Genomic DNA, 21,629 nt, shown 5'->3' with positions numbered 1-21,629 from the left:
AGCCAGATCTACAATTTTATAGCAATCCACAATCTGCCTCTAGTTTAGATGGCGTTTCTGGTTCTATGGGTAATACCTTCTCTTCAATATCACCCAGCCAAGCTGGATACATGAGTAGCAGCTATAGTGGCCCTTGGTATCACGCATTCGGTAGTGGCGGTCTCGACGGTGAAGATCCACTCCTCACTGAGCTTGGTATAAACTTCAGCCATATCACTACAAAGTCTCTCGCTGTTCTCAATCCTTTTAGCAACAAAATAGACAATAGATTAATGGATGATGCTGATTTAGCTGGTCCTTTGGTATTCTGGGGCGCTTTCGGTTTAGCCTTGTTGTTAGTGAGTCGTCAGACATCTAATTTGACATCATCTAATACGCTTTGTAGTCTGGAAAAGCTCAATTTGGCTACATTTATGGTGTAGCATTAATAGGCAGTTTGAGTATTTATTCACTCCTCAACGTTATGAGTCCACAGGGTATTGAAGTATCCCGAACTGCCTCTGTCTTGGGATACTGCCTTCTTCCGATGGTTATACTCTCAGTGATAAGTGTACCATTTCAAATGGAGTAAGTTCTTTTGAAAGAAGGTATTATATCACGTTCTTATCTAACAAACACGTCAGTAACTGGATTGGGTATGGTTTGTCAGCTTTTACTACCCTTTGGTGTACATTCTCAGCTAGTGGAATATTTGTAACAGTACAGCAAATGTCTGAACAACGCCTTCTCGTCGCCTATCCTGTTGGGCTTCTCTATGCATGTTTCGCCCTCCTTAGCGTATTCTCTGAGGGTGGAGTAGTAAACAAAACAACTTAATGTAATAATAAAGTACATATAAATACCCCTTAGTTTACAATAGTTTACAAATTGTTAAATTTTCACTTCTTGCTCATTGCACTCCTGAAACGCGTGTAATGGTCTTTATCGGATGCTTTTCCTTGTTGTCTATAGTCATTCACAGCGTCTTCTTGTTTGAGTGGTTCAAGGGAAGTGGTGTCTATACGTGATCTAGCCAGTGAGGGTTGCATAACTAGATATTGTTAGACAACCTTCTAAAACAATACAACTCACATCTAGTTTGTGTATAATCGGGATCCGTGTTGGCTGGTTTTCTTGATGTATGTTTCTCGAGGTCTCTCATCCTTTGTTTAGCTTTCTCTGTTTCTTGAATATTCCTCAATTTTGCTCTTAATTGAGCATTAGTAGGTTATCTTATGAATTGATTACACTCACTCTACACCTAGATCCACTTCCGGGATCTTTGTAAGCATACTTTCAGAGTTTGTGATACTGCCGTCATCCAAATTGCGCGACTTATAGGTGTACTTTTGTGCTATATCATATAACTCATCTTGTGGATTATTAATACGCTCATTAGTGATGCCCAAGTTGAGATTATCAGTTGGAAGACCCTGCTGTTGATGTTTTTTGAGCATTTGTTCTTCAATGTATGACATCCTTTATGGTTGTTAGATGAATAGTTTCAAGAAATGTTACCAACATATGCTTATCAACGTCGATTGTGGCTGACTGACCAGTAAAGTTGCTAGTTTTGACGAGCTTATCTTGTGGATTTGAACTGTGAGTCTATTAGAGTTCGCAAGCTGGTTTATAATATAAACGCACGCTTCTTTGAGTTTCTCAGTGTTGTCTACGATCCCACCGCTGCTGGCTGACCAGCCGTGAGCTTCTTTAGATTGTGAGTTGTCTAGTTTTGGTTTCTTGGAGTTTGAAGTAGTCTGTACTAATTTTTCAGAGTCTATACCTGCAGCTTGTCGCTTAAGTTTCCTTATCAGATGCTTTTCCTCTATCGTATCACTAAACTAAGTTAGTTTATTAGTAAATAGAAGTAAAGAACTTACGATATCGTACTATCATCGTCGTTATCTACGTTGTTCGATTCTTCTATTGATTTTTCCCTTCTTGTAGATTTATTGATATTACGCTTTTTGAACATCACGGCGGATTAAGAAGAACATCCATGAGCACACCAGGCGTAAAAGAAGAGAGTGAACAGTATAGTTTACCACCTTTGAATGTATTAGATAGTCTACAAGCTATGCCACAAACTGTAGAACCGGGGATGGGGATGAATCCATCAATCGCTCCTATGCCAGCACAGATACCAGCGGGGAATCAGAAAGCCCGGGTTAGGAATTTATCAGCTAACGGTCCAACGGTCGCTAGCCAAGCAGATGACGAGAAGTATATACTCAAATTCAGAGATATGAAGAAGAAGACGAAGGGTTTGATGACGGTGAGTCTAGCGATTATAACATCATATCAGTTTTGTTCATATAGCGAATAAAGGAGAACGACAAGTTATATCTCAAATTACTCAAGACACAGTGGGATATAAAGAGAGCCAAGATGTACAAAGCGTGAGTGAAGAAATAAGCTAATAAAAGACTAATAAATAAACTAAACAGTATACTATACGAGAGATTACAAGCAGCGAAGGAAGCCCAGGAAGCTCATGAAGCCCAAGAAGGAGAAGAAATGAGTAAAGGAGAATGAAAAGTAAATAAACTGCTATTGTATTTTAATGTAAAATTATTTTTTATCTAATAATTTTATTCTACCAATTTTTTTCATCTTCTTCTTGACAAACCATGACGGAAGCACTCACAACGGCGCTCAATGGCTTAAGCTTGGAGGATTTACACCCACTACACCAGACAATCTTGCAGGGACAAGCTACGATAAATATTGGTACTATTGGACACGTAGCCCACGGTAAATCAACAGTTGTGAAGGCAATCTCAGGCGTACACACAGTTAGATTTAAAAACGAATTAGAGAGGAATATTACTATTAAGTTAGGTTACGCTAACGCTAAAATCTACAAATGCGATCAACCAACCTGCCCTAGACCTGGTTGCTATAGATCCTACCCTTCAAATAAGGAGCCAAACCCATTGTGTGAGCAGCCAGGCTGTGAAGGCTCAATGCACCTCATTAGACACGTTTCATTCGTTGATTGTCCTGGACACGACATTTTAATGGCTACCATGTTGAACGGTGCAGCTGTCATGGATGCCGCATTGCTTCTCGTTGCTGCAAATGAAAGCTGTCCACAACCGCAAACAAGTGAACATTTAGCTGCGGTTGAAATTATGAAACTTAAAGATATCATCATTTTACAAAACAAGGTTGACCTTATCCGTGAACAACAAGCTGAAGATCATTGGAAGTCGATCGTCGAATTCGTTCATGGTACTTCAGCTGCATCAGCTCCTATCGTCCCTATATCAGCTCAATTAAAGTACAACATTGACGCCGTATGCGAATACCTCGTCAAGAGAGTTCCAGTTCCATCTAGGAATTTCACTGATCCACCAAAACTCATCGTTATTAGATCATTTGACGTTAACAAACCTGGTTCAGACGTTGATGAGCTTAAGGGTGGTGTCGCAGGTGGTTCTATCCTTCAAGGTGTTCTCTACATTGGTCAAGAAATCGAAGTTAGACCTGGTATCGTCACCAAGGACAACGACGGAAACATTAAATGTAAACCAATTAAATCAAAAATTGTCAGTTTGTTAGCTGAACAAAACAAGTTAAACTTCGCCGTTCCAGGTGGTTTAATCGGTGTTGGTACAAAGATTGACCCAACTCTCTGTAGAGCTGATAGATTAGTCGGTCAAGTTCTTGGTGCACCAAATGCCCTTCCTGCAATCTACACTGAACTTGAAATTAACTACTTCTTGTTGAGAAGATTATTGGGTGTAAAATCGGATGACAAAAAACAAACTAAGGTTGCTAAATTAGCAAAGAATGAAGTTCTAATGGTTAATATTGGTTCTACTTCAACAGGTGGTCGTGTTATGTCTGTTAAAGCTGATCTTGCAAAGATTTACCTCACAAGTCCAGCATGTACTGAAGTTGGTGAAAAGGTTGCATTGTCACGTGTAAGTTTCTTAACTCCTCTTAAATATAACGATTAAACAAATCTTATAGCGTATCGAAAGACACTGGCGTCTTGTCGGTTGGGGTACTGTCGTCGCTGGTCAGATTCTTGACGTCGAAAGTGAATAAATGTTTTAATATACTTTTACATACTCTCCTACTTTTATTTTTGCATACACTTATTTGCATTCAATATAATACAAGAATAAGAAACTAAAACCAAGATAAACGTAAAGCTAAAAACGTTAACATTTCCAATAAGAACGTTAAAATTGACTAATAAGAACGTTAGAACTGACTCATAGACCATATGGACCTGGCCAACTTAATGTGTGGGCATTGACTAATTGATATGAGTTGTTAGAAGAGAATGAAGGTGAAGGCGTTGGTAAATCTGGTCTGGATCTCTTATTGGAGGTTTCCTTAGCGGATTTCATTTCATCGTATTTAGTGATTGTAAACCATTTAGCGCTTCCTTTACCACGATTCATGTTTAGGCGTGGTGTAGATGGTCTACGTTTGTTATCATCAGATGGCCCTAGCAACGCTGCAATACTCAATGGGTTTGCAGGGTGACTAAGTTGTGGTTCAGGAAGTGGCTCATGTACCTTATAACGTGGCTGTGAAACTTTACCATTAGATTGTACGAGCTCGGCAACACCCAACCATATATTGAAATCATCAAGGAATTGCATCATTGATCTCTCAAATTGAGCTTTATTATATTTGTTTTCAAGGTAATCAAAATGTTGAGACAGGTCCTTGCAATCTGCTTCAATCGTCAGGAAATCCGATAATCTATCTGACATTATCTTATCAAACTGCATCCTATCATCATCTTGACTGTTCGTAAATAAAGCTTCCAAAGAATCTGAGAATGAAGGTAAAGAATCTGGATCGATTGAATTCCTGTCATTATTTCTATATGTTGGTTTTCCAAGTGACATTATTATTTCAACTGGTTTTGTGCCTTTCCAGAATGACTTTTTATATCCTTGTATAGTCGAGAAAGTGAGTAAATCTGCCAATAATAAGTACCAATCTTTACTAGGTTTTGAATGTTCCTTGAATTGTGAAGATGACTTATGCGGTAGACTTTCTTTTCTTTCTATAGGGAGTATGAGATTATGTAAAGTATTCAACAGTCCGACTCACCAAAAGATCTGTGGAACGTAAAGTCAGATTCCAACTGATCAACAAAGTGGTTGAATCTATCAAAAGATATTTCTGATGATTGCATCATTTTGATGAGGTGATCTTTGCGACTTTTGTAATTGATTGGTATGTCACTGAGTAAATGATTTGATAACCTCACGAATAAAGGCAGAATGTCTATGAGATTATTATAAGGGTTAACGATGTTGTTGTTTGGCTGTTGATCTACGTAATCTACACCATGGCAACCTTTATAATATAAGGTTTTGACGTAACCAAACGCTCTCCTTATTTGAGGCATCGATTTGTAGTTGTGAGAAGGCTGTTGATTGAGACCACCGAATGCCCAAGCAGCTTCTGGACCAGCACCTCTAGGGATTGAGCTGAAAATAGAACCCTTAGGTGGTAAAAGAGTTGGTTCAAATGAAGGGGAGTGGGGGTAGAGTTTAAAGAGGAAATCTAAATTGCTGTTTGTAGTAGGGACATTGTTTAGTGTGTTCAATATTTGTAGAAGGATAATTCTGTATCTAAGTGTATCATCCAATATAGAGTTGTCTAACAAATGCAAAAGACTGTTGTTTAGTTGCTGTACACTATCTGATTTCTTATCTATGAGCTTGTTTGTGTTTATCCATAGAAGGTACTCGATGATGAGTGATTTCGAGGACTTGTTGATAGAAGGGATGCTCTCGAGGTTGGATATGAGCTGGCTATTAGGTAGAGCCCCCCTTGGTTGCTCGTTATAGTGGTTCTTAATTATAATTGACATTAAATCGTTGTCAAAACGAACAACTAAAACCAAACGTTATCAAAGGCAAATCTCGGAACAAGAACTTCCTATTTTATTTTTTATTTCCCGATAAAATATAAGTCATTAAATGATAATAAATAATTTTACGCGTTATTTTTATATATCGCCTAACTAATTAAGCGGACGAGCGCTAAAATTTTCGCTATATCTCCCCTCCTCTGACTTCCCCCTCTAGACTCGCTCGCTTTTTACACTAAAATTACATTCCCATAAAAAATATATTCCAGCGTTTAATAATAAACAAATAAAACGCTTTTGTATATATTTCTGAACGTAGGTTTCCTTTTTAAATTTAATTTAATAACCTTCTAACTTCGACACAGCACTCGTTTACTATGAAACTATCATCAACTCTTCTATTAGCGACGACCGCGCTCGCTGCCTACAACCCACACTCCCACCAGAAGCACTGGTTGACCTCCAGAGCCGACACCTCAGACGACGCTTCGAAAGTTAGCGACAAGGAATTCGATTTCGTCGTCGTTGGTGGTGGTGTAGGTGGTTTGGCTATTGCAGCAAGATTGTCCGAGGAAGCTAACCTCACCGTCGCCGTCATTGAGGCAGGTGGTGATGGTTCTGATGTCAAGGACCAAATCTACATTCCTGGTTATTCATACCTTCACGGTTTGACAGTCTCAGATTATGATTGGGACTACAAGGTTGAACAGCAGCAAGTTATTAACGGTAATGACGCTACCTTCGGTTCTCGTTGGCCACGTGGTAAAGGTTTAGGCGGTTCGGGAGCAATTAACGGACTTTTCTGGTGTAGAGCTTCAACCCCAGAATATGATGCTTGGAATAAACTCAACCCAGGCTCCAAAATTGATTGGGGTTGGGATGAAATGCAAAAGTACATGAAATATTCTGAAACGCTCCATAAGCCAACACAAGAGCAAATTGATACTTTCCACATTTCTTTCAACGAGGATGATCACGGTACTAGTGGTCCTATCCAAGTCGGCTGGCCTTACTACATTTACGAAGGTGTTAAGCATTGGATACCTGCTTACGAAGCTCTTGATATCAATATTCCACAAGATGGTGCTTCAGGTAACAACCACGGTCCTGTGATCACCCCATCAATTCTTAACCCAACAAACATGTCAAGATCTGATCCAAAGGCTGGTTACATCGATCCACTTCCTCCACGTCCAAACCTTACCATTCTTACTAGACACATGGTAACTACAATCGATTGGTCAGACGAGAAGGATGCTGATGGTAACCTTATTGCAAGCGGTGTTTACTTCGGTAAAGCTGATGGTTCAAACAAGAATGATCTCTACCATGTTAAGGCTAAGAAGGAAGTCATCTTATCAGGTGGTACCGTCAACACTCCACAAACTTTACAATTGTCTGGTATTGGTCCAGAAAGCCTTCTTGACGGATTAAACATTCCAATCAAGCACGCTTTACCTGGTGTCGGTCACAACCTTCAAGATCACGCAGCCACTGCAGTTTACTTTAACACAAACGTCGCTGAAACTTGGTATGAATTGAAGGACGAGCAAACCGCTCAAACTGAATTAGACAAATGGAAGAACGACAACGGTCAATCAAAGTGGTCCTACATCAACCAAGCTATTGGTTACCCAGATGCTAATGATATTATGCCTGGAAACGTAAATAACTTTGTCAGCAACATCAAGAACAACATTGAAGATTACGCAAAGAGCGTTAAACAAATGTATGGTGAAGATGATACCGTTCTTGCTGGTATGCGTGAACAATGGGACATTACTCAAACCTACCTCAAAGGTGAGGTTGGTCAATTAGAAATGCTCATGACTATGCTTGGTGGTGGTCCAGGTGAAATTGGTTTCCAAGTTGCACTTCAACATCCATTTAGGTTAGTACCCAATCTTTGTATAAGGCCTTACTAACAAAGCTTCTCAGTCGTGGTGTCATTGAAATCAACTCAACTGACCCATGGGTTCATCCACAGATCAACCCGGGTTACTTGACTCACAACGCTGATATGGAAATCATGAGACAGGGTGTCAGATTCGCCATTGCTTTATCAAAAGCTGGTGAAATGGCTGATTACATAACCAAGCAAGAGAACTTCAACGACGATTCTGACGATGCTATTGACTCTGCTATCAGAGATGATGCTCACACTGAGTACCACCCGTTAGGTACAGCTTCTATGTTGCCACTTGACAAGGGTGGTGTCGTTAACACTTCTCTTATCGTATACGGTACCTCAAATGTTAGAGTTGTTGATTCTTCAATTATTCCATTGGAAGTCTCAGCACACTTGATGGCCACCACTTATGGTATCGCTGAAAAAGCAGCTGACATTATTAAGACTCATTATAGCCAAATTGCAAACGGTCAAAACCCAGATGTTGGCGACCCAGATGATATCAACAATTCACAAGGTGATGATGACTCAAGCTCAACCAAAAGGGATATTGCAATTGGAGTAGTCGTCGGTGTTGTCGGTCTCGCTATCATTGGTGTTAGTATCTAGACTTATTCAACCTCTACCTTTCATCTTTTCTTTTTCTCTGAGGTTTTATCATGACTTTAATTGAAAACGCCTTCAAAACATAGAACAATTGGATTTAAATTACATATTTCACTTTACTCTTCTTTCATTTTCTAGCTAATCAGATACACCATATCAAACAATTTTGAACAGATTCTTCTCATGATTGAGTTCTATTCTTGACGGTTAGACGTACGTATCTGTCGGATACAGTTCGTGTTAATTTGTCTCTGAATGACTTGATTAAACGTTTTAACGATACATTCATTTTTAACCCACATTTTTTCCAGAAAGTTACGATAAAACCTCGGCCAAACCTCTCCCTAAGTGTAATTTGAATGAGCGAATTTACTGACAAATTATACCTGCAGGCCGTCGCATGGGTCGTCCGCAGGAACAAAAAGGCTGGTGCCTGGCAGCAAACTGATCCCGGACAGGAAGGCTCACCAACATGGGGATACAAAGAGGAACCATCCTCTACGCACCTTACTGCCGATGCCGATGCCAGCACAGGAGTTGGTATGGCCGCTTTGAGGGGTAATACCAGAGAAGATGATGAACCAAGGCCATCGTTCCAAAGTTATGAAAACAATGCACCAGGAGTTACTGTCAGCGATCTTCTTTCAAACGGACAAGGTTATGGTGTTGTTCCACAACATGTGAGTAATCATTTTTTACTAAAACCTCGATAGGTTGTTTGCGCAAATAGTTTGCTTCTCAAGGAATCAACATTGGCAAACAACTAAACCGTGTCTAAATATACAATGGACAATACTGATAAAGGGTTTATAAGGACCCTGATGACTTTCGTTTTCCGCAATCTAGACATTAAGTTGTCATAGCGCACCTATCTTAACCCATTCTCTTATCTCCCACCTTACCTCTTAACCCTATTCCTCCCCTCGCTCTTATTATGGAAGAACATGGACTAACTATTCTCTCTTCTCTCTCTTCACCTCTACTTTTAACTCTTATCTTCACATCACATTTCTAAATTACGTATCTACCTCTTCTATTTCCACATATTTGCGCTATTAGGATTTATCAAGATCGAATTCATCACTATCACCTTCTTCATCAAGCAATTCAAACGTGCAGCCGTCACAAAATCAATCGACGTCACCAAATCTTTCAACAACTCATGACGTGCACACAACACCATTATTCAAACTACAGCAACAGTCATAACCCAATACCTCATAGAATCTTTGTTTCTTTTTACGAATTATTTTGATGCACAAGCATAAGTTCATGTTGTTTATAGTTTTTGTTTATAATATTTCATTACGTTAGGTTACAAATAAGATTACTGTGACATTGGTTCTGCGTTGCTCTTTTCTAACTCAGCTCTAAGTTGGTGGCTGAAATCGTCGTCCTGGCTGTATGAGTTGTTAATGACGCGTATAAAGGTAAGTTAAAGACATACTCATCGTCATCCCAGCTATCCTGCCATAACTTATCATTCGTACCAAGATTGCTAAACTCGCATTCATCGTCTCTCCAGTCTGATATGGTAATTAGATAGCAAACTAGGCTGGTGTGAGAGACTAACCATCGATTTCAAACTCTTCAAACTCATCATCCTCCTCTAATGCGCCTAATTGCGGTATTTGGTTTGATTGCTCCGTCTGCTTACTTATTTCAACCTTTTGGCTCAATTCTGTCATCACTGCTTTGGTTTAAAAGCGAAAATAATTATTAAAATGTATTATAAAATTATTTATTAATTAGTCCAGACACCCGCGTCTTGCATACCTCTCACTAGTGCGTCTACGTTCCCAAGCCAGTTACTCAGTATCGCTTTCTTCTCTTCAACTGTTCGGGTATTATCAAGGCTATTCGGTGGCGGTATTCTTACTTCTCCGTTTAGCTTTGGCGTACGTGGCGTTCGAGGCGTTCGTCCTCCTTGCGGCGTTTGAGATGACTGCGATAATTGTGACGAAGGTATTATTCTCTTCTTTTCAGGCGTTTTCGGTAACGGAAGTGGTAATTGCGATGATTGCTGTCTAAACTCTGGTACTGGTGGTACTGGTGGTATATTCTCATTTCGTATATCTGATTGTGAACGTGTGTGTTTAACCTTATGAATATCACTAACTTCAGCCGGTGTATTTGCAAATGATGTATATCGCAATTTAGATGATGACCGACGGGTTCTATCCATGCTGTAACTCGATTTGTGCTTTTTAAGTGGTGACTTTGGTGAGTATGGTACTTGACCAATGTTCTGTATCGCTTTGTTAATTGGTCGGCTTATAATATTATCATCTAACAGCATCCCATCATCCTCATCATCACTAACTTCTTTATTGTCTTCTACTTGGGTATCCTTCTCTGGTAATAGATCTGAGTTTACGTCAGTAAGACGTACATGTTTAGGTGACAGACTCACAGAAGTAAAGCAGCTCTAGGGATTTCACTCTATTGATTTGTAAGACTCATTTGCATTCCCTAGTATCTATACCCACCTGACAGCTGGATCAACACCCTTACGTCTGAGTACCCGAACTATACATTCTAAGCCTTTGATATTCTCCAATCTGCGTATGGCCACACTAGAACCTGCTACAGCGCATAACAAAGCGTCTAGTGCATCGGCAGCAACAACTGGTTGTAAGTCTGTCGGTTTGGTCGTAAGAACTGACATCTGTATGACTTCCAGTAATATCTACCTATGTTTTAACGAGTGTCGAGTAGCACCAACAAATACTCACGTCTATACTAGGTTTAGATGACAAACTGCGTTGTGCATCTGCATTCAGGAGAGACAATACCTGCAACAATGACAAGCAAAGTGAAAGTTCTGTACAACTTGCTGATGATAAACCTTTTGAAGAGTTCAATGCGAAAACTCTAACATGTCCTAACAAAACCGCGAAAACTTCTCATAATCAGCTCGGAAGAAGTCAGTTCGTGATATAACTCACGTTTATCTAGAGAGCTACCGAGATTCCTAATAGTGTTTTCAAAGTCTAATGCACTAGTTTTACCCTTTGATAGAAAATGTCCCAATCCACGCTCTAATCGCTCAAGTTGGGTTGTGCGCTCGGTGGAGGTGCATCGAATTGAAGTAAACTTGTGAGATATTAAAGAGTGCCTTTTATATTAAGATATAATAACTCACTATATCAATCGTATCCATTATCAAGTTCTCAATTTGTCCCTCCATTACGACACCACCCGATGATCAACGTCGCGTCAAAAGAAGTTAAGAAGTTCGGTTGCAATAATCTGAAAACAATAATATTATGTATTTACAAAACTATCAATTAATAAGTGAAGTATTATATAAAACGAACGTGTGATCCAATAAATGAGTGTAATGTCTTAAAAAGACTAGTAGCTCATCCCGAGCTTATAAATTGTTCCATTAGTTTTTCTTTCCTTTTCCTTCCTTACCATCCATTAGTTTTGGCTTCCTTCCAAGAACGCCAAAGCTTCTGAACGATTTCTTACTTGCTCCTCTTCAGACTTTTCACCATCCCTAAGCGTTGTAATATTCTTATGTTCCTTCCTCTCAGGGTTGTTGGATCTGGTAGGTGCAGCAGCTAACTCCTTCTTGTCAAGCATCTCTGGTGATTCGACACTAGACATGTATTTCTCATCCTCACTCAGACTTGAGGCAGGTCTACCTGGTTGCTGAGATGACAAACGGGCGAGACTCTTACGGAACTCTTTCTTTTGATTCTTTTGTTTAAGATACTCTTCAGCAGCTTGGTCTTTGGCGGTGGCATTGTCGAATAAAAACTCTTTCTGCTCATCATCACCAAATTCATGATAGTTACGTGGAGGCAGACTAAGTCGTGCTGGAGCATGTACAGAGCGACGCTTAGAGTTACGAGCATAGGTAGTTGATGGGACTTCACCATTTGGTAAATTCTCTTTCATTGTCTTTGTTCCTCTCGTTTGTAAACCCGCGAGATGATCTTCCTGATCTTTGGCGAGTTGCAAAAGCTGGGACTGACGAATGAACTGCTGCGAACGTTGAATGTTCCTCAAACTATGACCAGAATTAGCGCTTTTGATATGGATAAAATGGACTATACTCACTCTTTCTGTATAATCTCAGTTTTCTTGATGTCCTCCTGGATAGGTTCTGCAGTTTCTTCAGTCATAGATTGTCTCTTCGATGCCTCAAGATCACTGAGTGCTTTCTCCAGTTTATCCTGTATCATCGACATAGTCTTTTGGACTTCATAAGTAGACTTGCTATTCTCGATATCCGAGACACCATCTATGGAAGTTGCTTGACCATTAGGTGATAACGCCCTAGCGTGATCATCCTCATTAGATAGTTTCTCAACATAGTCATCCTCTTCTGGAATAGTCGACTCGACCGAGTTTGATTTCTGATGTGAGTATCTTCTATCGCTGTCAGTCCATGGGCTATTCGACCGTGATTGCGTTTTTACATTAGCGATATCAAGCTGAACGATTGCATCAGAGATGTGTGTAGTGATATGGGAAACCATTTCATCTCTTTCGCTCTCCAACTTACGCAATTGAGTTTGCATGACATCCAACTCAGCAAGTGCACCAGCTCTGAGGAACTCAGTTTGACGGAGCTGATTGACCAAGCTATCACGTGCTTTTGTCTGCTGGATGACCATCCCGGACAACCTCTTAGACTCCTTTCTCTCCCTGTCGATTTTACCACGCAATTCAGAGGCTTCTGCGGAAAGTCTCTCGGCATAGCTCTCGAATTGCTCGAAACGTGATTTCCATTGCTCAGATTTACTAACCAAAAATCCAAGTCTTTTGTTCAATTTTCCAATCTTAGTTTCAAGTTCGTCTCTACTATCGACAAATTGAGCGGCACGTGTACGTATAGCCTGCTGAGTCTTCTGTTCAGATTGGCTCAAAGGTGGTAATTTTCGTTTGTCGGATCTGCTGAGTAAATTCATTATACTGAATGGACGTTTAGTTCTAGTGGCTAGGACACTATCAAATGCGCCAAGAATAGATTGTGGATCCCACCAATATGGTGCTTGAACTTTTTCAATAGTGTTGGGTACTTTGCCTTTAGACTCAATGTGACACATTGGCATGAATCTTCCAGATGGGAAAGCCTCCTTGAATTCTGATGGAACTGACTCGTCTGGTCTAAATGTACCGAATGACGCAATTAATTTACGACGTAGCTTTTCTCTTTGATTACCAGTAGAGACGTAGCCAATAGGTGGGTTGATACATTGTACAAAGTTGATGTCGAGATCAACAACGCAAACCTCCGCAGGTGGTTTAAGTGAGTAGCGCACCTCTGTACGTGCACCAATAATTGATTGTCCAGGATCTTCAAGCAGAATTGAATAATCTCTAGCGTGGACTATTTGATGTACTTGGCCAGCCCATCCACGGCTTTCAACCATATATTGGAGTGTAAGACAAGCAACACCTAACATCTGTGGATGTCTTGATAAAAACAAGACACGACCTGTTGGCGCGAGAGCAATTTCACAGATAGTAAGGATGTTGTCAATAGATAATGCCTTGAAGAATGGCCACATTGAGAAGTTGGTCTCAACAAGATTCTGTCCAAAGTTTATAGCACCAGGCATACGGGCTATAATTGTCAAAGAAGACTCATTCTTTTTTTTCTTTTCTTTGCGCTTTTTACCATCTTTTTCATCTGTAACACGACGATGTTTGTGAGTTGGACCAGCTGCTGGGAGCTTTATAATGTCACCATGCTTAGGTGCTGGCATCTCGAGCAATCTCTTCATCTGTGCACTATGAGAGGAGATATCTCTCGAGAAAATTGCCCAACTGATTGATAAGTAATCAGCCAAGATATCATAAATTGGATGAGTTGATACTAATGTCAAACAATATGGTAACCAGAAGAGCGTTTCTTCCGGAACTTCACCAGTAAGAGGTGCATCCTCATGTGCGAGACCGGCATTGAGTTGATTTGGTAAAACATCATTAACATCACTAAGTATATCAGTTGTACCACCAATTGTTGCAATTTCATCGAGCGTTTCGTCAAACTCATCATTATCACTGTTATATGAACTTGCAACTATCCTTGAAGCTTCATCAGCACCACCATTTCCATGCATGTTACCAGTACCGAAACGTTTTTGCATAACTTTATCGCGTTTTGCACTTGTTGATGCGACAGAAACACTTTCTGACCTTCTCGGATGGGTTGATAAAGCTTTCCTGATCGCTTGTGCACGTGTTGGATCTGCATGTGACCATACTTGTAATGTTACACCATGGTATGTTTTTCTACCGTCCCTATCAACACCTGGTTGGACATCATTTAGTCCGAGGGGGTCTGGTTGGCGGTAATAGCTATTAGAATCGTATTTCTTTGACCCATTAGATGACTGAGTGTTCGCCCATGCTGATTTAAATGAATTTGACTGCTGTGAGTTGATGGAGTGTGCAGCATAACCGTTGTTGCTTTGCTGGGTAGACACGCTGAAAGAAAAAGAGTGCATAGTTGAAGGAGGTTGAAGAGAGGATGAGATGATTTCGACTTCTTGTGTGAAAGAAAGCTATGTATCAGTTAATTATGGTCATAAGCCAACTACGATTAACCCACCTTCAATGCCTTCGCGAGGACCTTGTTAACTTCATTCTTTGGCATACCTCCAACGCGTTTCTTCTTGCCAGTGGAGTCTACACCGGGTATACTGATACCTGGAGAAGCACTCGTCCCGAGAGCTTCAGCTCTCCACCATCTCCCGACGGCATTTGGAGAGTGATGTACACTTGATATCGAGGTTTCGTCTGCGTAAGTCCAGGCAGCTGGGTCTTTCGGTAGACCGCTAACTAAATAAAGGCTAGCGAGAGGTGTCTGAGTTGCCAAACTAGAGGACGTTGCTGGACGGGCAGTAGTATGTTTTGGAGGCTCCAAATACATACTCTTTGTTGATTGAAGCAGCTCCGGTGGTGGCAGAGGAGATGGATCAGGGTATGTTATTTCAGGCTCCCTCTTTACCCTTGTGTCGAAGTTAGAATCAAGCGGAGAGGAGAGCAAAGAAGGGGTGATCTTCCTATTTTGCTGCTTCTGCCTCTTTTTCATATCCTCCTTCACGGAATCATGGTCTATCTTTTTAGGACCAAAGTCATCAAATTCTGGTTTGAAGGACGCGTTGAATGAAGCAGAAAGCGGTGGTGTATCCGCTGTCATATGCTTCGCTTCAACCTGATTAGTACGTTTGGGTATATGAAGTGGCTCTATTTTCTGGGTTGGATCATTTATGACCTCAAATTCGGGTGTTATGTTGATTGGTTCGAGCTCGGTGTCAATAACGGAGAGTGGTATAGAAGGTGTCTCGTCGGACATCTTTGGTGCAGCTTCCATAAAGTCTTTATTTGGATTATTGCTATAATTCACTGGTTTGCGTTGTGAATGTCTGGGATAATCGTAAGATTAATAGCGCTATATAATAAAAAACACGTGCCTCTTTTTAGCGCTTGTCTTAATATCACTATTTGATTGCTTCTTCGTCGCTGATTTTAGTTTCATAGCTGCATCTATAACTTCGCTGATGGTCCGAGCGAGAGATCTATTCTGAAGGATAACTTCTATGATAAAATTAATCCATCATTTTATTTGTTTTACGCGTCGAATTGGTTATTTTTCTATTACAACCTCTGTCTTGCATTTCCTGCATTACATCTGCTTGGGAAGACAGGAACGCTCGGAGATGGTGTCTTTAACGTAAGAGCATTTATAATGGGAGTAATAGATATATTGTAGCGAAATATGTATCTATACTTCCTTATATTTGCTTAATAGAAGGCCCTTTGAGTTGCAAACTATGCTTAGTACTTTCCTATAAGTGTATTATGATCAGCTTAAGAGTGTGTTATATTGTTTGTGATGTTTACATTATATGAAATATACAAATTATAAACAATCGTTACTCTTAAAATAGCCTTACACATCGAAGTATTTAGTAGCTATATCTTTACAAATATACCTAGAATTGTGGTAGAAAAACAACTCAGCAAATTAACATCAAGCTAATAAATACATATATCAGTTTAAATTAAGGATGCTATCATACACAATCCTCGAGATATGAAAATTTGACACGAATCGCCCAATTTAGAAGGCAATCCCACTTTGAATTCAGAAATTTAAGGTATTTATGTAGAAAAAGATTAGTAGTTTTGAGAGTTGTTGTCTATTGAATTCGATGGTATCAAAATTTTCTCGACAAAAACTACTTCGACAATTTTGCAGAACAATCAACATTAAAGAATAAAGAGGTATATAGTAACTCATCAAGGCTAAAGCAATATAAGACGCAAAAGCAAGCAGATAAAGAGAGAAGACGTCGTCATCTGAAGAAATTCCAAAATGGGACATAGAACACAAGAATTTAAGGCATTTTTAACTATCTGCATACGTATACACATCAGAAGAGCTTAGTTTTGGCCACTACGGGTGTAGATGAGTTGACCGTTGTGGTGAACAATTTGGCGAATAGCTCTGTTGGGCTGTTAGAGAAGCGAGAGGAAGAGAATACTACTCACCCCTCTCTGTGAAGGTGGCGGATAGCAATACGGGCGAGAGAGCCATTGATCTTCAGACGGTCGATGAGGGTTGATTGAGAGATCAACTTGAAGGTTGGAACTTCCTTAAGGATTCTGTCGTAGGTTGGTCTGTCGAGAACGACGGCGTTTTGAGCCTTGTCCTTGACCTTACCCTTTGACCACTTTTTCTTTGACTTGGCTCCACCCTTGCCAGCTGATGGGTTAGCTGCAGCTGCTGCCTAATAAAATATTAGAAGGTATTCTCTATAGAACTTTTGTAAAAACACGCCTTTTTAGCCATTATATCAGTTGACGGTTGCTAACTAGCCGTCGTCCATCGCAGATTTGTGGAATTTGAGTGGGAAGAAAAAAAATTATATAGAGATGAGGAGATGAATGTGTAAATAAATAGTTATCTTTTGTATCGATATATTAATATATTACTTCTTATATCAATTTACTCTATAATATATTGTCTTCTCCATTTACATCGAGAAGCTAGGAGATAAGAGCAAATAGTGAGATTATTCAAGAGATTTATTACTAGAATGTCATCCTCACCGTCACCGCCACCTTCAAAGACACCAAGGTTGAGATATAAGCCGAGCAGGACAGACACACGACTTACTATGGTAGAGATTGATGATAAAGACACCAAGAGAGCTCCATTGAAGAGATCTGCGTCGTCGTTTACGAAACAGAAAAGAATACAGCGTGAATTAGACGTTCCTCACGAAGCACCAGAGAATTGGGAGACTGTGGGTGGCCATTGCATCATTTTAACACGTAATAACAGCCATATAGGTATACGATCTCATCAAAGAAATGAGATCCACACAATTAGCACCAGTAGACACACTCGGTTGTGAGCGAGCACCAACTGAGAACTTGGACGCTAGGGTGAGCAACTCGCATGTTAATATACAAATACCAACAATTATACAGACAAAGAGATACCAAATACTCGTATCGCTTATGCTCTCATCTCAGACAAAGGGTAGAACTATCTAACGTCACATTTGCAAGTATTAACAGAAGGTTTAGATGCAGTCACTTCAGATGCAGTGAATAACCTCAGAGAGCAACTCGAAGGTGGCCTCACCCTCGAGAGTGTCTTGGCCGCGACAGATAAGCAAATACGTAAGATACTCGCATTTTATAATCACATCTGACGTATACATTAAGAAGACGCAATTGCGAAAGTTGGATTCTGGCGAAGGAAAACAGAGTCTGTGATTTATGAGCTAAAGGAATGAAGCTAATCTGAGACAGATATCTCAAGAAAGCAGCTGTTATGTTGAGGGACAACTTTGAAGGCGATGTACCGAAAGACATTGACGAGTTATGTTCGCTTCCTGGCGTTGGGTGGGTTTTATCATATGGATGTGTGCTATATACTGACAATTGTAGTCCAAAAATGGGTTTCTTGGCGTTGCAGGCAGCCTGGAATCAGTAGGTCGAACTATTATCGTCGATGATCACTCAAGTAGAGTAGAAATGATGGAATTGGTGTTGATGTCCATGTCCATCGAATAACAAACAGGCTAGGATGGCACCAACCTCCGACAAAGCAACCTGAGCAGACACGACTGAACCTTGAGTCATGGCTGCCAAAAGAACTGCATAGGGATGTGAATAAACTGCTAGTTGGATTTGGACAGGTGAGTTTGTTATGATGCATGTTTGCCAGTCTCCTGACTCGAGTGACAGACGATCTGCCTGCCGGTTGGACCAAAGTGTGAGGACTGCAAGCTATCAGCTGAAGACCTATGTCCGTCGGCTCGCAAGTTCGAGGGGAAGAAGAACAAACGGAGGAAGACGACGGAGCTGAAGAGGGAGGAAACGGAAGAGGAAAGAGGCGAACAGCTAGCCAAGCTAGAGATAGTGCTCGAAGGCGAGCGCACCTAGTTGTACAGATGTAAATATATATAAATCTTAGATCTTCGTGCCAGTCTAGGGGCAGTGAGGGACTTCTCAGGGGGAGAAAGAGTGTCTATATAAACTACTATGAGATAGAGAACCTGCATAAATGGCTAGCGAGTATTAAACAAATTTTTGCGCTATCAAAAATCCGATAGTCAATCTACCACATTCTCAGGTAACATCAACCAAGAGCTCGCTAGAGATTCCATCAAAGGGATCTGTATTACGAATTTCTATTATAAATATAAATTCAAATAAAAACTCAAAAAATATTAATAAAAATGTCCCAAGCCCCAGCTCCATCTGAAGTTCAACAAGATGCACAAGCACCAGCTGCTCAAGCTCAGCCAGCGGCTGATCAATCAAACAACAACAATGGCACTCCACAATCTGCCAGCTTGTACGTAGGTGAATTAGACCCTACCGTCACTGAAGCTATGTTGTTCGAGATCTTCAACATGATTGGTCCAGTCGCCAGTATCCGTGTTTGCAGAGACGCTGTCACTAGACGTTCCTTAGGATACGCCTACGTCAACTATCTCAACCTCCAAGACGGTGAACGTGCGCTTGAACAGCTCAACTACTCCCTCATAAAGAACAGAGCTTGTCGTATCATGTGGTCTCAACGTGACCCTGCGCTCCGTAAGACCGGCCAAGGCAACATCTTTATCAAGAACCTTGATGAGGCTATTGACAACAAGGTTCGTTTTTCTTTCTATTTTTAATATAACATGCTAATAAAATTTTCACAGGCACTTCACGACACCTTTGCTGCCTTCGGTAACGTCCTCTCATGTAAGGTCGCCACCGATGAAAATGGCAACTCCCGTGGTTACGGTTTCGTTCACTACGAGAACGGTGAATCCGCCTCCGCTGCTATTCAACACGTCAATGGTATGCTTCTTAACGATAAGAAGGTCTACGTCGGTCACCACGTCTCAAAGAAGGAACGTCAAGCAAAGATTGATGAACAAAAGTCTCAATTCACTAATGTCTTCATCAAGAACCTTGACGTCTCTGTTGATGATGAAAAGTTCAAGCAAATTCTTGAACCATACGGTGAAATACTCTCAGCAGTCGTTCAAAAGGATGAGCAAGGCAACTCACGTGGTTTCGGTTTCGTAAACTACAAGAACCACGAAGAGGCAGCTAAAGCAGTTGAATCACTCAATGAAGTTGAAGTTGACGGCAAGAAAATCTTTGCTGCTCGTGCTCAAAAGAAGAATGAGCGTGAAGAAGAACTTCGCAGAAACTACGAGCAAGCTAAATTAGAAAAGTTGGCTAAATATGCAGGTGTTAACTTATACGTTAAGAACTTGGATGACGACTTTGATGATGAAAGATTAGTCGGTGAATTCGAACCATTTGGTACCATCACCTCTGCCAAGATTATGAGAGATGAAAAGGGTACATCAAAGGGCTTCGGTTTCGTTTGTTTCTCTTCACCAGATGAAGCAACCAAAGCAGTTTCTGAACTCTCTGGTAAGATGATTGGATCTAAGCCACTTTACGTTTCATTAGCACAACGTAGAGATGTTAGACGTCAACAATTAGAGTCACAAATCGCTCAACGTAACCAATTGAGATTACAACATCAAGCTGCTGCAGGTGTACCAATCTCAGGATTTATGCCAGGTGCACCAATGTACTACCAACCACCACCAGGTGCTTACCCAGGTGGTAGATCAATGTACGGTCAACCAGGTTTCGCTCCACCAAGACCAAGAGGTTACCCAGCAGGTCAACAAGTTCCAGGTATGCCAATTCCATCACCATATGGACCACCACCACAAGGATACATGCCAGCAAACTACAGACCAGCAAGACCAGCTCGTGCAAACGGTGCACAAGTTCAAGGTGGCTCACCAACTGCTAACAACGTTAGACCAGCTGTACCAGCATCAGGTCCAAGACCTGCCGGTGTACCAGTTAGACCTGCCCAAGGTGCTGCTAAGCCAGCCAAGCAAGAAGCTGGTGGCCCATTAAGCGCATCAGTTTTAGCAAACGCACCACCAGCTGAACAAAAGCAAATGCTCGGTGAAGCACTCTACCCTAAGATCTTCAACATCCAACCAGAATTAGCCGGTAAGATCACAGGTATGTTGTTAGAAATGGAGAACTCTGAACTTTTATTCTTGCTCGAGAATGAAGAGGCATTGAAATCAAAGGTTGACGAAGCCATCGCCGTACTTAACGAGTACCAAGGTGATGAAGAGGCTGCACCAGCTGCAGAGGCAACTGCTTAAGATGTCAACGATGTCAACTAGCTGTCTACTAGCTCGCTTGGGACAGAAATTGTATTTCATTTTTACATTTTCATTTGAATTTATGTTACTTTTTCTGTCAAAAATTATTGTTTTTTAAGAAAGTTTGTTTATATTCGAGGAGCTACAAAAAAACCTTCTTACTTGGCGTAAGTGAAAACGTTACGAAGGACTGAGTGAGTGGTTAGTCTACTATTGAGTTGCTATAAAGTCAGACTTACGACCTCTTTCAGTAGCGAGTCTGTTGATTGAGTCATCAGCTTCACCCATAGCTCTAACATCACCTGAGAGAGCGATGAACTCTCTACCATCGGTCATCTTGCCGTTAGCGTCAACTTGAGCGACTGAGAGTTGTACGGAAGTGTGATCCTTTGGTGTAATCAAACGACCTGTAGCATGGCACTTGCGTGGTACGTAAAGATCAACGAGTTCTCCCTTGTCGTTTTCTAAGGCATTGTTAGTAAAACGTCTGTTTTTTGTCTATTCACCCACCCATTTTATTTACGCTGAGATGACCGCTAAGAAAAAGAAGCTCGTATCAAATCTGGAAAAGTTGTTCGATGGACAAAAAATC

General features: G+C 40.7%; 14 protein-coding genes across 14 annotated transcripts; 7 read left to right on the top strand and 7 right to left on the bottom strand.

The window, feature by feature from the left end:
* Positions 1-110: 110 nt before the first annotated feature.
* On the top strand, positions 111-816 carry WALSEDRAFT_16328 (Yip1-domain-containing protein; the record flags this gene model as incomplete). The annotated part of the gene is made up of 3 exons (XM_006957094.1): positions 111-338; positions 386-567; positions 624-816. 3 exons carry the CDS (start codon positions 111-113, stop codon positions 814-816), a joined length of 603 nt encoding a protein of 200 aa, XP_006957156.1.
* An 8-nt stretch (positions 817-824) lies between these two features.
* Positions 825-1,957, bottom strand: WALSEDRAFT_56792 (hypothetical protein; the record flags this gene model as incomplete). The annotated part of the gene is made up of 6 exons (XM_006957213.1): positions 825-1,030; positions 1,072-1,187; positions 1,234-1,458; positions 1,502-1,579; positions 1,627-1,818; positions 1,863-1,957. The coding sequence occupies 6 exons, from the start codon at positions 1,955-1,957 to the stop codon at positions 879-881; spliced, it is 858 nt and encodes a 285-aa protein (XP_006957275.1). The 3' UTR covers positions 825-878.
* On the top strand, positions 1,824-2,569 carry WALSEDRAFT_68059 (hypothetical protein). Its single transcript, XM_006957212.1, has 3 exons — positions 1,824-2,257; positions 2,311-2,381; positions 2,430-2,569. Exons 1-3 carry the CDS (start codon positions 1,982-1,984, stop codon positions 2,515-2,517), a joined length of 435 nt encoding a protein of 144 aa, XP_006957274.1. The 5' UTR covers positions 1,824-1,981; the 3' UTR covers positions 2,518-2,569.
* Positions 2,570-2,604: 35 nt separating this feature from the next.
* WALSEDRAFT_59850 (hypothetical protein) lies at positions 2,605-5,842 on the bottom strand. The gene is made up of 2 exons (XM_006957210.1): positions 5,065-5,842; positions 2,605-5,017 (listed from the first exon to the last, which is right to left on the bottom strand). Exons 1-2 carry the CDS (start codon positions 5,831-5,833, stop codon positions 4,209-4,211), a joined length of 1,578 nt encoding a protein of 525 aa, XP_006957272.1. The 5' UTR covers positions 5,834-5,842; the 3' UTR covers positions 2,605-4,208.
* WALSEDRAFT_53906 (hypothetical protein) lies at positions 2,605-5,842 on the top strand. The gene is made up of 3 exons (XM_006957211.1): positions 2,605-3,911; positions 3,961-5,018; positions 5,066-5,842. The coding sequence occupies exons 1-2, from the start codon at positions 2,613-2,615 to the stop codon at positions 4,036-4,038; spliced, it is 1,377 nt and encodes a 458-aa protein (XP_006957273.1). The 5' UTR covers positions 2,605-2,612; the 3' UTR covers positions 4,039-5,018; positions 5,066-5,842.
* Positions 5,843-6,065: 223 nt separating this feature from the next.
* Positions 6,066-8,648, top strand: WALSEDRAFT_31818 (alcohol oxidase). Its single transcript, XM_006957209.1, has 3 exons — positions 6,066-6,148; positions 6,199-7,724; positions 7,772-8,648. The coding sequence occupies exons 2-3, from the start codon at positions 6,211-6,213 to the stop codon at positions 8,349-8,351; spliced, it is 2,094 nt and encodes a 697-aa protein (XP_006957271.1). The 5' UTR covers positions 6,066-6,148; positions 6,199-6,210; the 3' UTR covers positions 8,352-8,648.
* A 59-nt stretch (positions 8,649-8,707) lies between these two features.
* Positions 8,708-9,115, top strand: WALSEDRAFT_27860 (hypothetical protein; the record flags this gene model as incomplete). The annotated part of the gene is made up of 2 exons (XM_006957208.1): positions 8,708-9,028; positions 9,062-9,115. 2 exons carry the CDS (start codon positions 8,708-8,710, stop codon positions 9,113-9,115), a joined length of 375 nt encoding a protein of 124 aa, XP_006957270.1.
* Positions 9,116-9,675: 560 nt separating this feature from the next.
* Positions 9,676-10,036, bottom strand: WALSEDRAFT_68056 (hypothetical protein; the record flags this gene model as incomplete). The annotated part of the gene is made up of 3 exons (XM_006957207.1): positions 9,676-9,748; positions 9,796-9,874; positions 9,922-10,036. The coding sequence occupies 3 exons, from the start codon at positions 10,034-10,036 to the stop codon at positions 9,676-9,678; spliced, it is 267 nt and encodes an 88-aa protein (XP_006957269.1).
* Positions 10,037-10,092: 56 nt separating this feature from the next.
* Positions 10,093-11,561, bottom strand: WALSEDRAFT_68055 (hypothetical protein; the record flags this gene model as incomplete). Its single annotated transcript, XM_006957206.1, has 6 exons — positions 11,494-11,561; positions 11,297-11,444; positions 11,084-11,250; positions 10,838-11,037; positions 10,762-10,790; positions 10,093-10,715 (listed from the first exon to the last, which is right to left on the bottom strand). The coding sequence occupies exons 1-6, from the start codon at positions 11,536-11,538 to the stop codon at positions 10,093-10,095; spliced, it is 1,212 nt and encodes a 403-aa protein (XP_006957268.1). The 5' UTR covers positions 11,539-11,561.
* A 28-nt stretch (positions 11,562-11,589) lies between these two features.
* On the bottom strand, positions 11,590-15,410 carry WALSEDRAFT_56787 (hypothetical protein). Its single transcript, XM_006957205.1, has 3 exons — positions 14,923-15,410; positions 12,420-14,875; positions 11,590-12,369 (listed from the first exon to the last, which is right to left on the bottom strand). Exons 1-3 carry the CDS (start codon positions 15,403-15,405, stop codon positions 11,775-11,777), a joined length of 3,534 nt encoding a protein of 1,177 aa, XP_006957267.1. The 5' UTR covers positions 15,406-15,410; the 3' UTR covers positions 11,590-11,774.
* Positions 15,411-16,715: 1,305 nt separating this feature from the next.
* Positions 16,716-17,197, bottom strand: WALSEDRAFT_56786 (ribosomal protein S25). Its single transcript, XM_006957204.1, has 3 exons — positions 17,158-17,197; positions 16,869-17,107; positions 16,716-16,824 (listed from the first exon to the last, which is right to left on the bottom strand). The coding sequence occupies exons 1-3, from the start codon at positions 17,167-17,169 to the stop codon at positions 16,761-16,763; spliced, it is 315 nt and encodes a 104-aa protein (XP_006957266.1). The 5' UTR covers positions 17,170-17,197; the 3' UTR covers positions 16,716-16,760.
* Positions 17,198-17,378: 181 nt separating this feature from the next.
* Positions 17,379-18,813, top strand: WALSEDRAFT_59847 (DNA glycosylase). The gene is made up of 9 exons (XM_006957203.1): positions 17,379-17,626; positions 17,673-17,768; positions 17,814-17,865; positions 17,913-18,008; positions 18,054-18,096; positions 18,141-18,233; positions 18,279-18,320; positions 18,364-18,529; positions 18,579-18,813. Exons 1-9 carry the CDS (start codon positions 17,417-17,419, stop codon positions 18,774-18,776), a joined length of 996 nt encoding a protein of 331 aa, XP_006957265.1. The 5' UTR covers positions 17,379-17,416; the 3' UTR covers positions 18,777-18,813.
* Positions 18,814-18,965: 152 nt separating this feature from the next.
* On the top strand, positions 18,966-21,135 carry WALSEDRAFT_31811 (polyadenylate binding protein). The gene is made up of 2 exons (XM_006957202.1): positions 18,966-19,492; positions 19,544-21,135. The coding sequence occupies exons 1-2, from the start codon at positions 19,073-19,075 to the stop codon at positions 21,035-21,037; spliced, it is 1,914 nt and encodes a 637-aa protein (XP_006957264.1). The 5' UTR covers positions 18,966-19,072; the 3' UTR covers positions 21,038-21,135.
* On the bottom strand, positions 21,109-21,574 carry WALSEDRAFT_31809 (ribosomal protein S21e). The gene is made up of 3 exons (XM_006957201.1): positions 21,548-21,574; positions 21,277-21,501; positions 21,109-21,227 (listed from the first exon to the last, which is right to left on the bottom strand). Exons 1-3 carry the CDS (start codon positions 21,549-21,551, stop codon positions 21,196-21,198), a joined length of 261 nt encoding a protein of 86 aa, XP_006957263.1. The 5' UTR covers positions 21,552-21,574; the 3' UTR covers positions 21,109-21,195.
* Positions 21,575-21,629: the final 55 nt, after the last annotated feature.

This window comes from Wallemia mellicola, assembly GCF_000263375.1.
Source record: "Wallemia mellicola CBS 633.66 unplaced genomic scaffold WALSEscaffold_5, whole genome shotgun sequence".
NCBI lineage: Eukaryota > Fungi > Basidiomycota > Wallemiomycetes > Wallemiales > Wallemiaceae > Wallemia > Wallemia mellicola.
Note: the sequence above shows the minus strand (reverse complement) of the source record. Positions and strands in the feature narration are given on the sequence as shown.

Coding starts and splice junctions, on each gene's coding strand:
- WALSEDRAFT_56787 (XM_006957205.1), bottom strand. CDS start 15,405: ATGAAAAAGAGGCAGAAGCAGCAAAATAGGAAGATCACCCCTTCTTTG. Junction 14,876..14,922: donor TCCTCGCGAAGGCATTGAAG/GTGGGTTAATCG, acceptor ACTGATACATAG/CTTTCTTTCACACAAGAAGT. Junction 12,370..12,419: donor ACTGAGATTATACAGAAAGA/GTGAGTATAGTC, acceptor TTCTGGTCATAG/TTTGAGGAACATTCAACGTT.
- WALSEDRAFT_31809 (XM_006957201.1), bottom strand. Junction 21,228..21,276: donor ACTCGCTACTGAAAGAGGTC/GTAAGTCTGACT, acceptor CCACTCACTCAG/TCCTTCGTAACGTTTTCACT.
- WALSEDRAFT_31818 (XM_006957209.1), top strand. CDS start 6,211: ATGAAACTATCATCAACTCTTCTATTAGCGACGACCGCGCTCGCTGCC. Junction 7,725..7,771: donor GCACTTCAACATCCATTTAG/GTTAGTACCCAA, acceptor AAAGCTTCTCAG/TCGTGGTGTCATTGAAATCA.
- WALSEDRAFT_59847 (XM_006957203.1), top strand. CDS start 17,417: ATGTCATCCTCACCGTCACCGCCACCTTCAAAGACACCAAGGTTGAGA. Junction 18,009..18,053: donor CGCGACAGATAAGCAAATAC/GTAAGATACTCG, acceptor GTATACATTAAG/AAGACGCAATTGCGAAAGTT. Junction 18,321..18,363: donor TTGCAGGCAGCCTGGAATCA/GTAGGTCGAACT, acceptor CAAGTAGAGTAG/AAATGATGGAATTGGTGTTG.
- WALSEDRAFT_59850 (XM_006957210.1), bottom strand. CDS start 5,833: ATGTCAATTATAATTAAGAACCACTATAACGAGCAACCAAGGGGGGCT. Junction 5,018..5,064: donor TACGTTCCACAGATCTTTTG/GTGAGTCGGACT, acceptor TACTCCCTATAG/AAAGAAAAGAAAGTCTACCG.
- WALSEDRAFT_68059 (XM_006957212.1), top strand. CDS start 1,982: ATGAGCACACCAGGCGTAAAAGAAGAGAGTGAACAGTATAGTTTACCA. Junction 2,258..2,310: donor AGACGAAGGGTTTGATGACG/GTGAGTCTAGCG, acceptor TAGCGAATAAAG/GAGAACGACAAGTTATATCT. Junction 2,382..2,429: donor AGAGCCAAGATGTACAAAGC/GTGAGTGAAGAA, acceptor TAAACTAAACAG/TATACTATACGAGAGATTAC.
- WALSEDRAFT_31811 (XM_006957202.1), top strand. CDS start 19,073: ATGTCCCAAGCCCCAGCTCCATCTGAAGTTCAACAAGATGCACAAGCA. Junction 19,493..19,543: donor ATGAGGCTATTGACAACAAG/GTTCGTTTTTCT, acceptor AAATTTTCACAG/GCACTTCACGACACCTTTGC.
- WALSEDRAFT_56786 (XM_006957204.1), bottom strand. Junction 16,825..16,868: donor CGCCACCTTCACAGAGAGGG/GTGAGTAGTATT, acceptor ACAGCCCAACAG/AGCTATTCGCCAAATTGTTC.
- WALSEDRAFT_53906 (XM_006957211.1), top strand. CDS start 2,613: ATGACGGAAGCACTCACAACGGCGCTCAATGGCTTAAGCTTGGAGGAT. Junction 3,912..3,960: donor AAAAGGTTGCATTGTCACGT/GTAAGTTTCTTA, acceptor CAAATCTTATAG/CGTATCGAAAGACACTGGCG.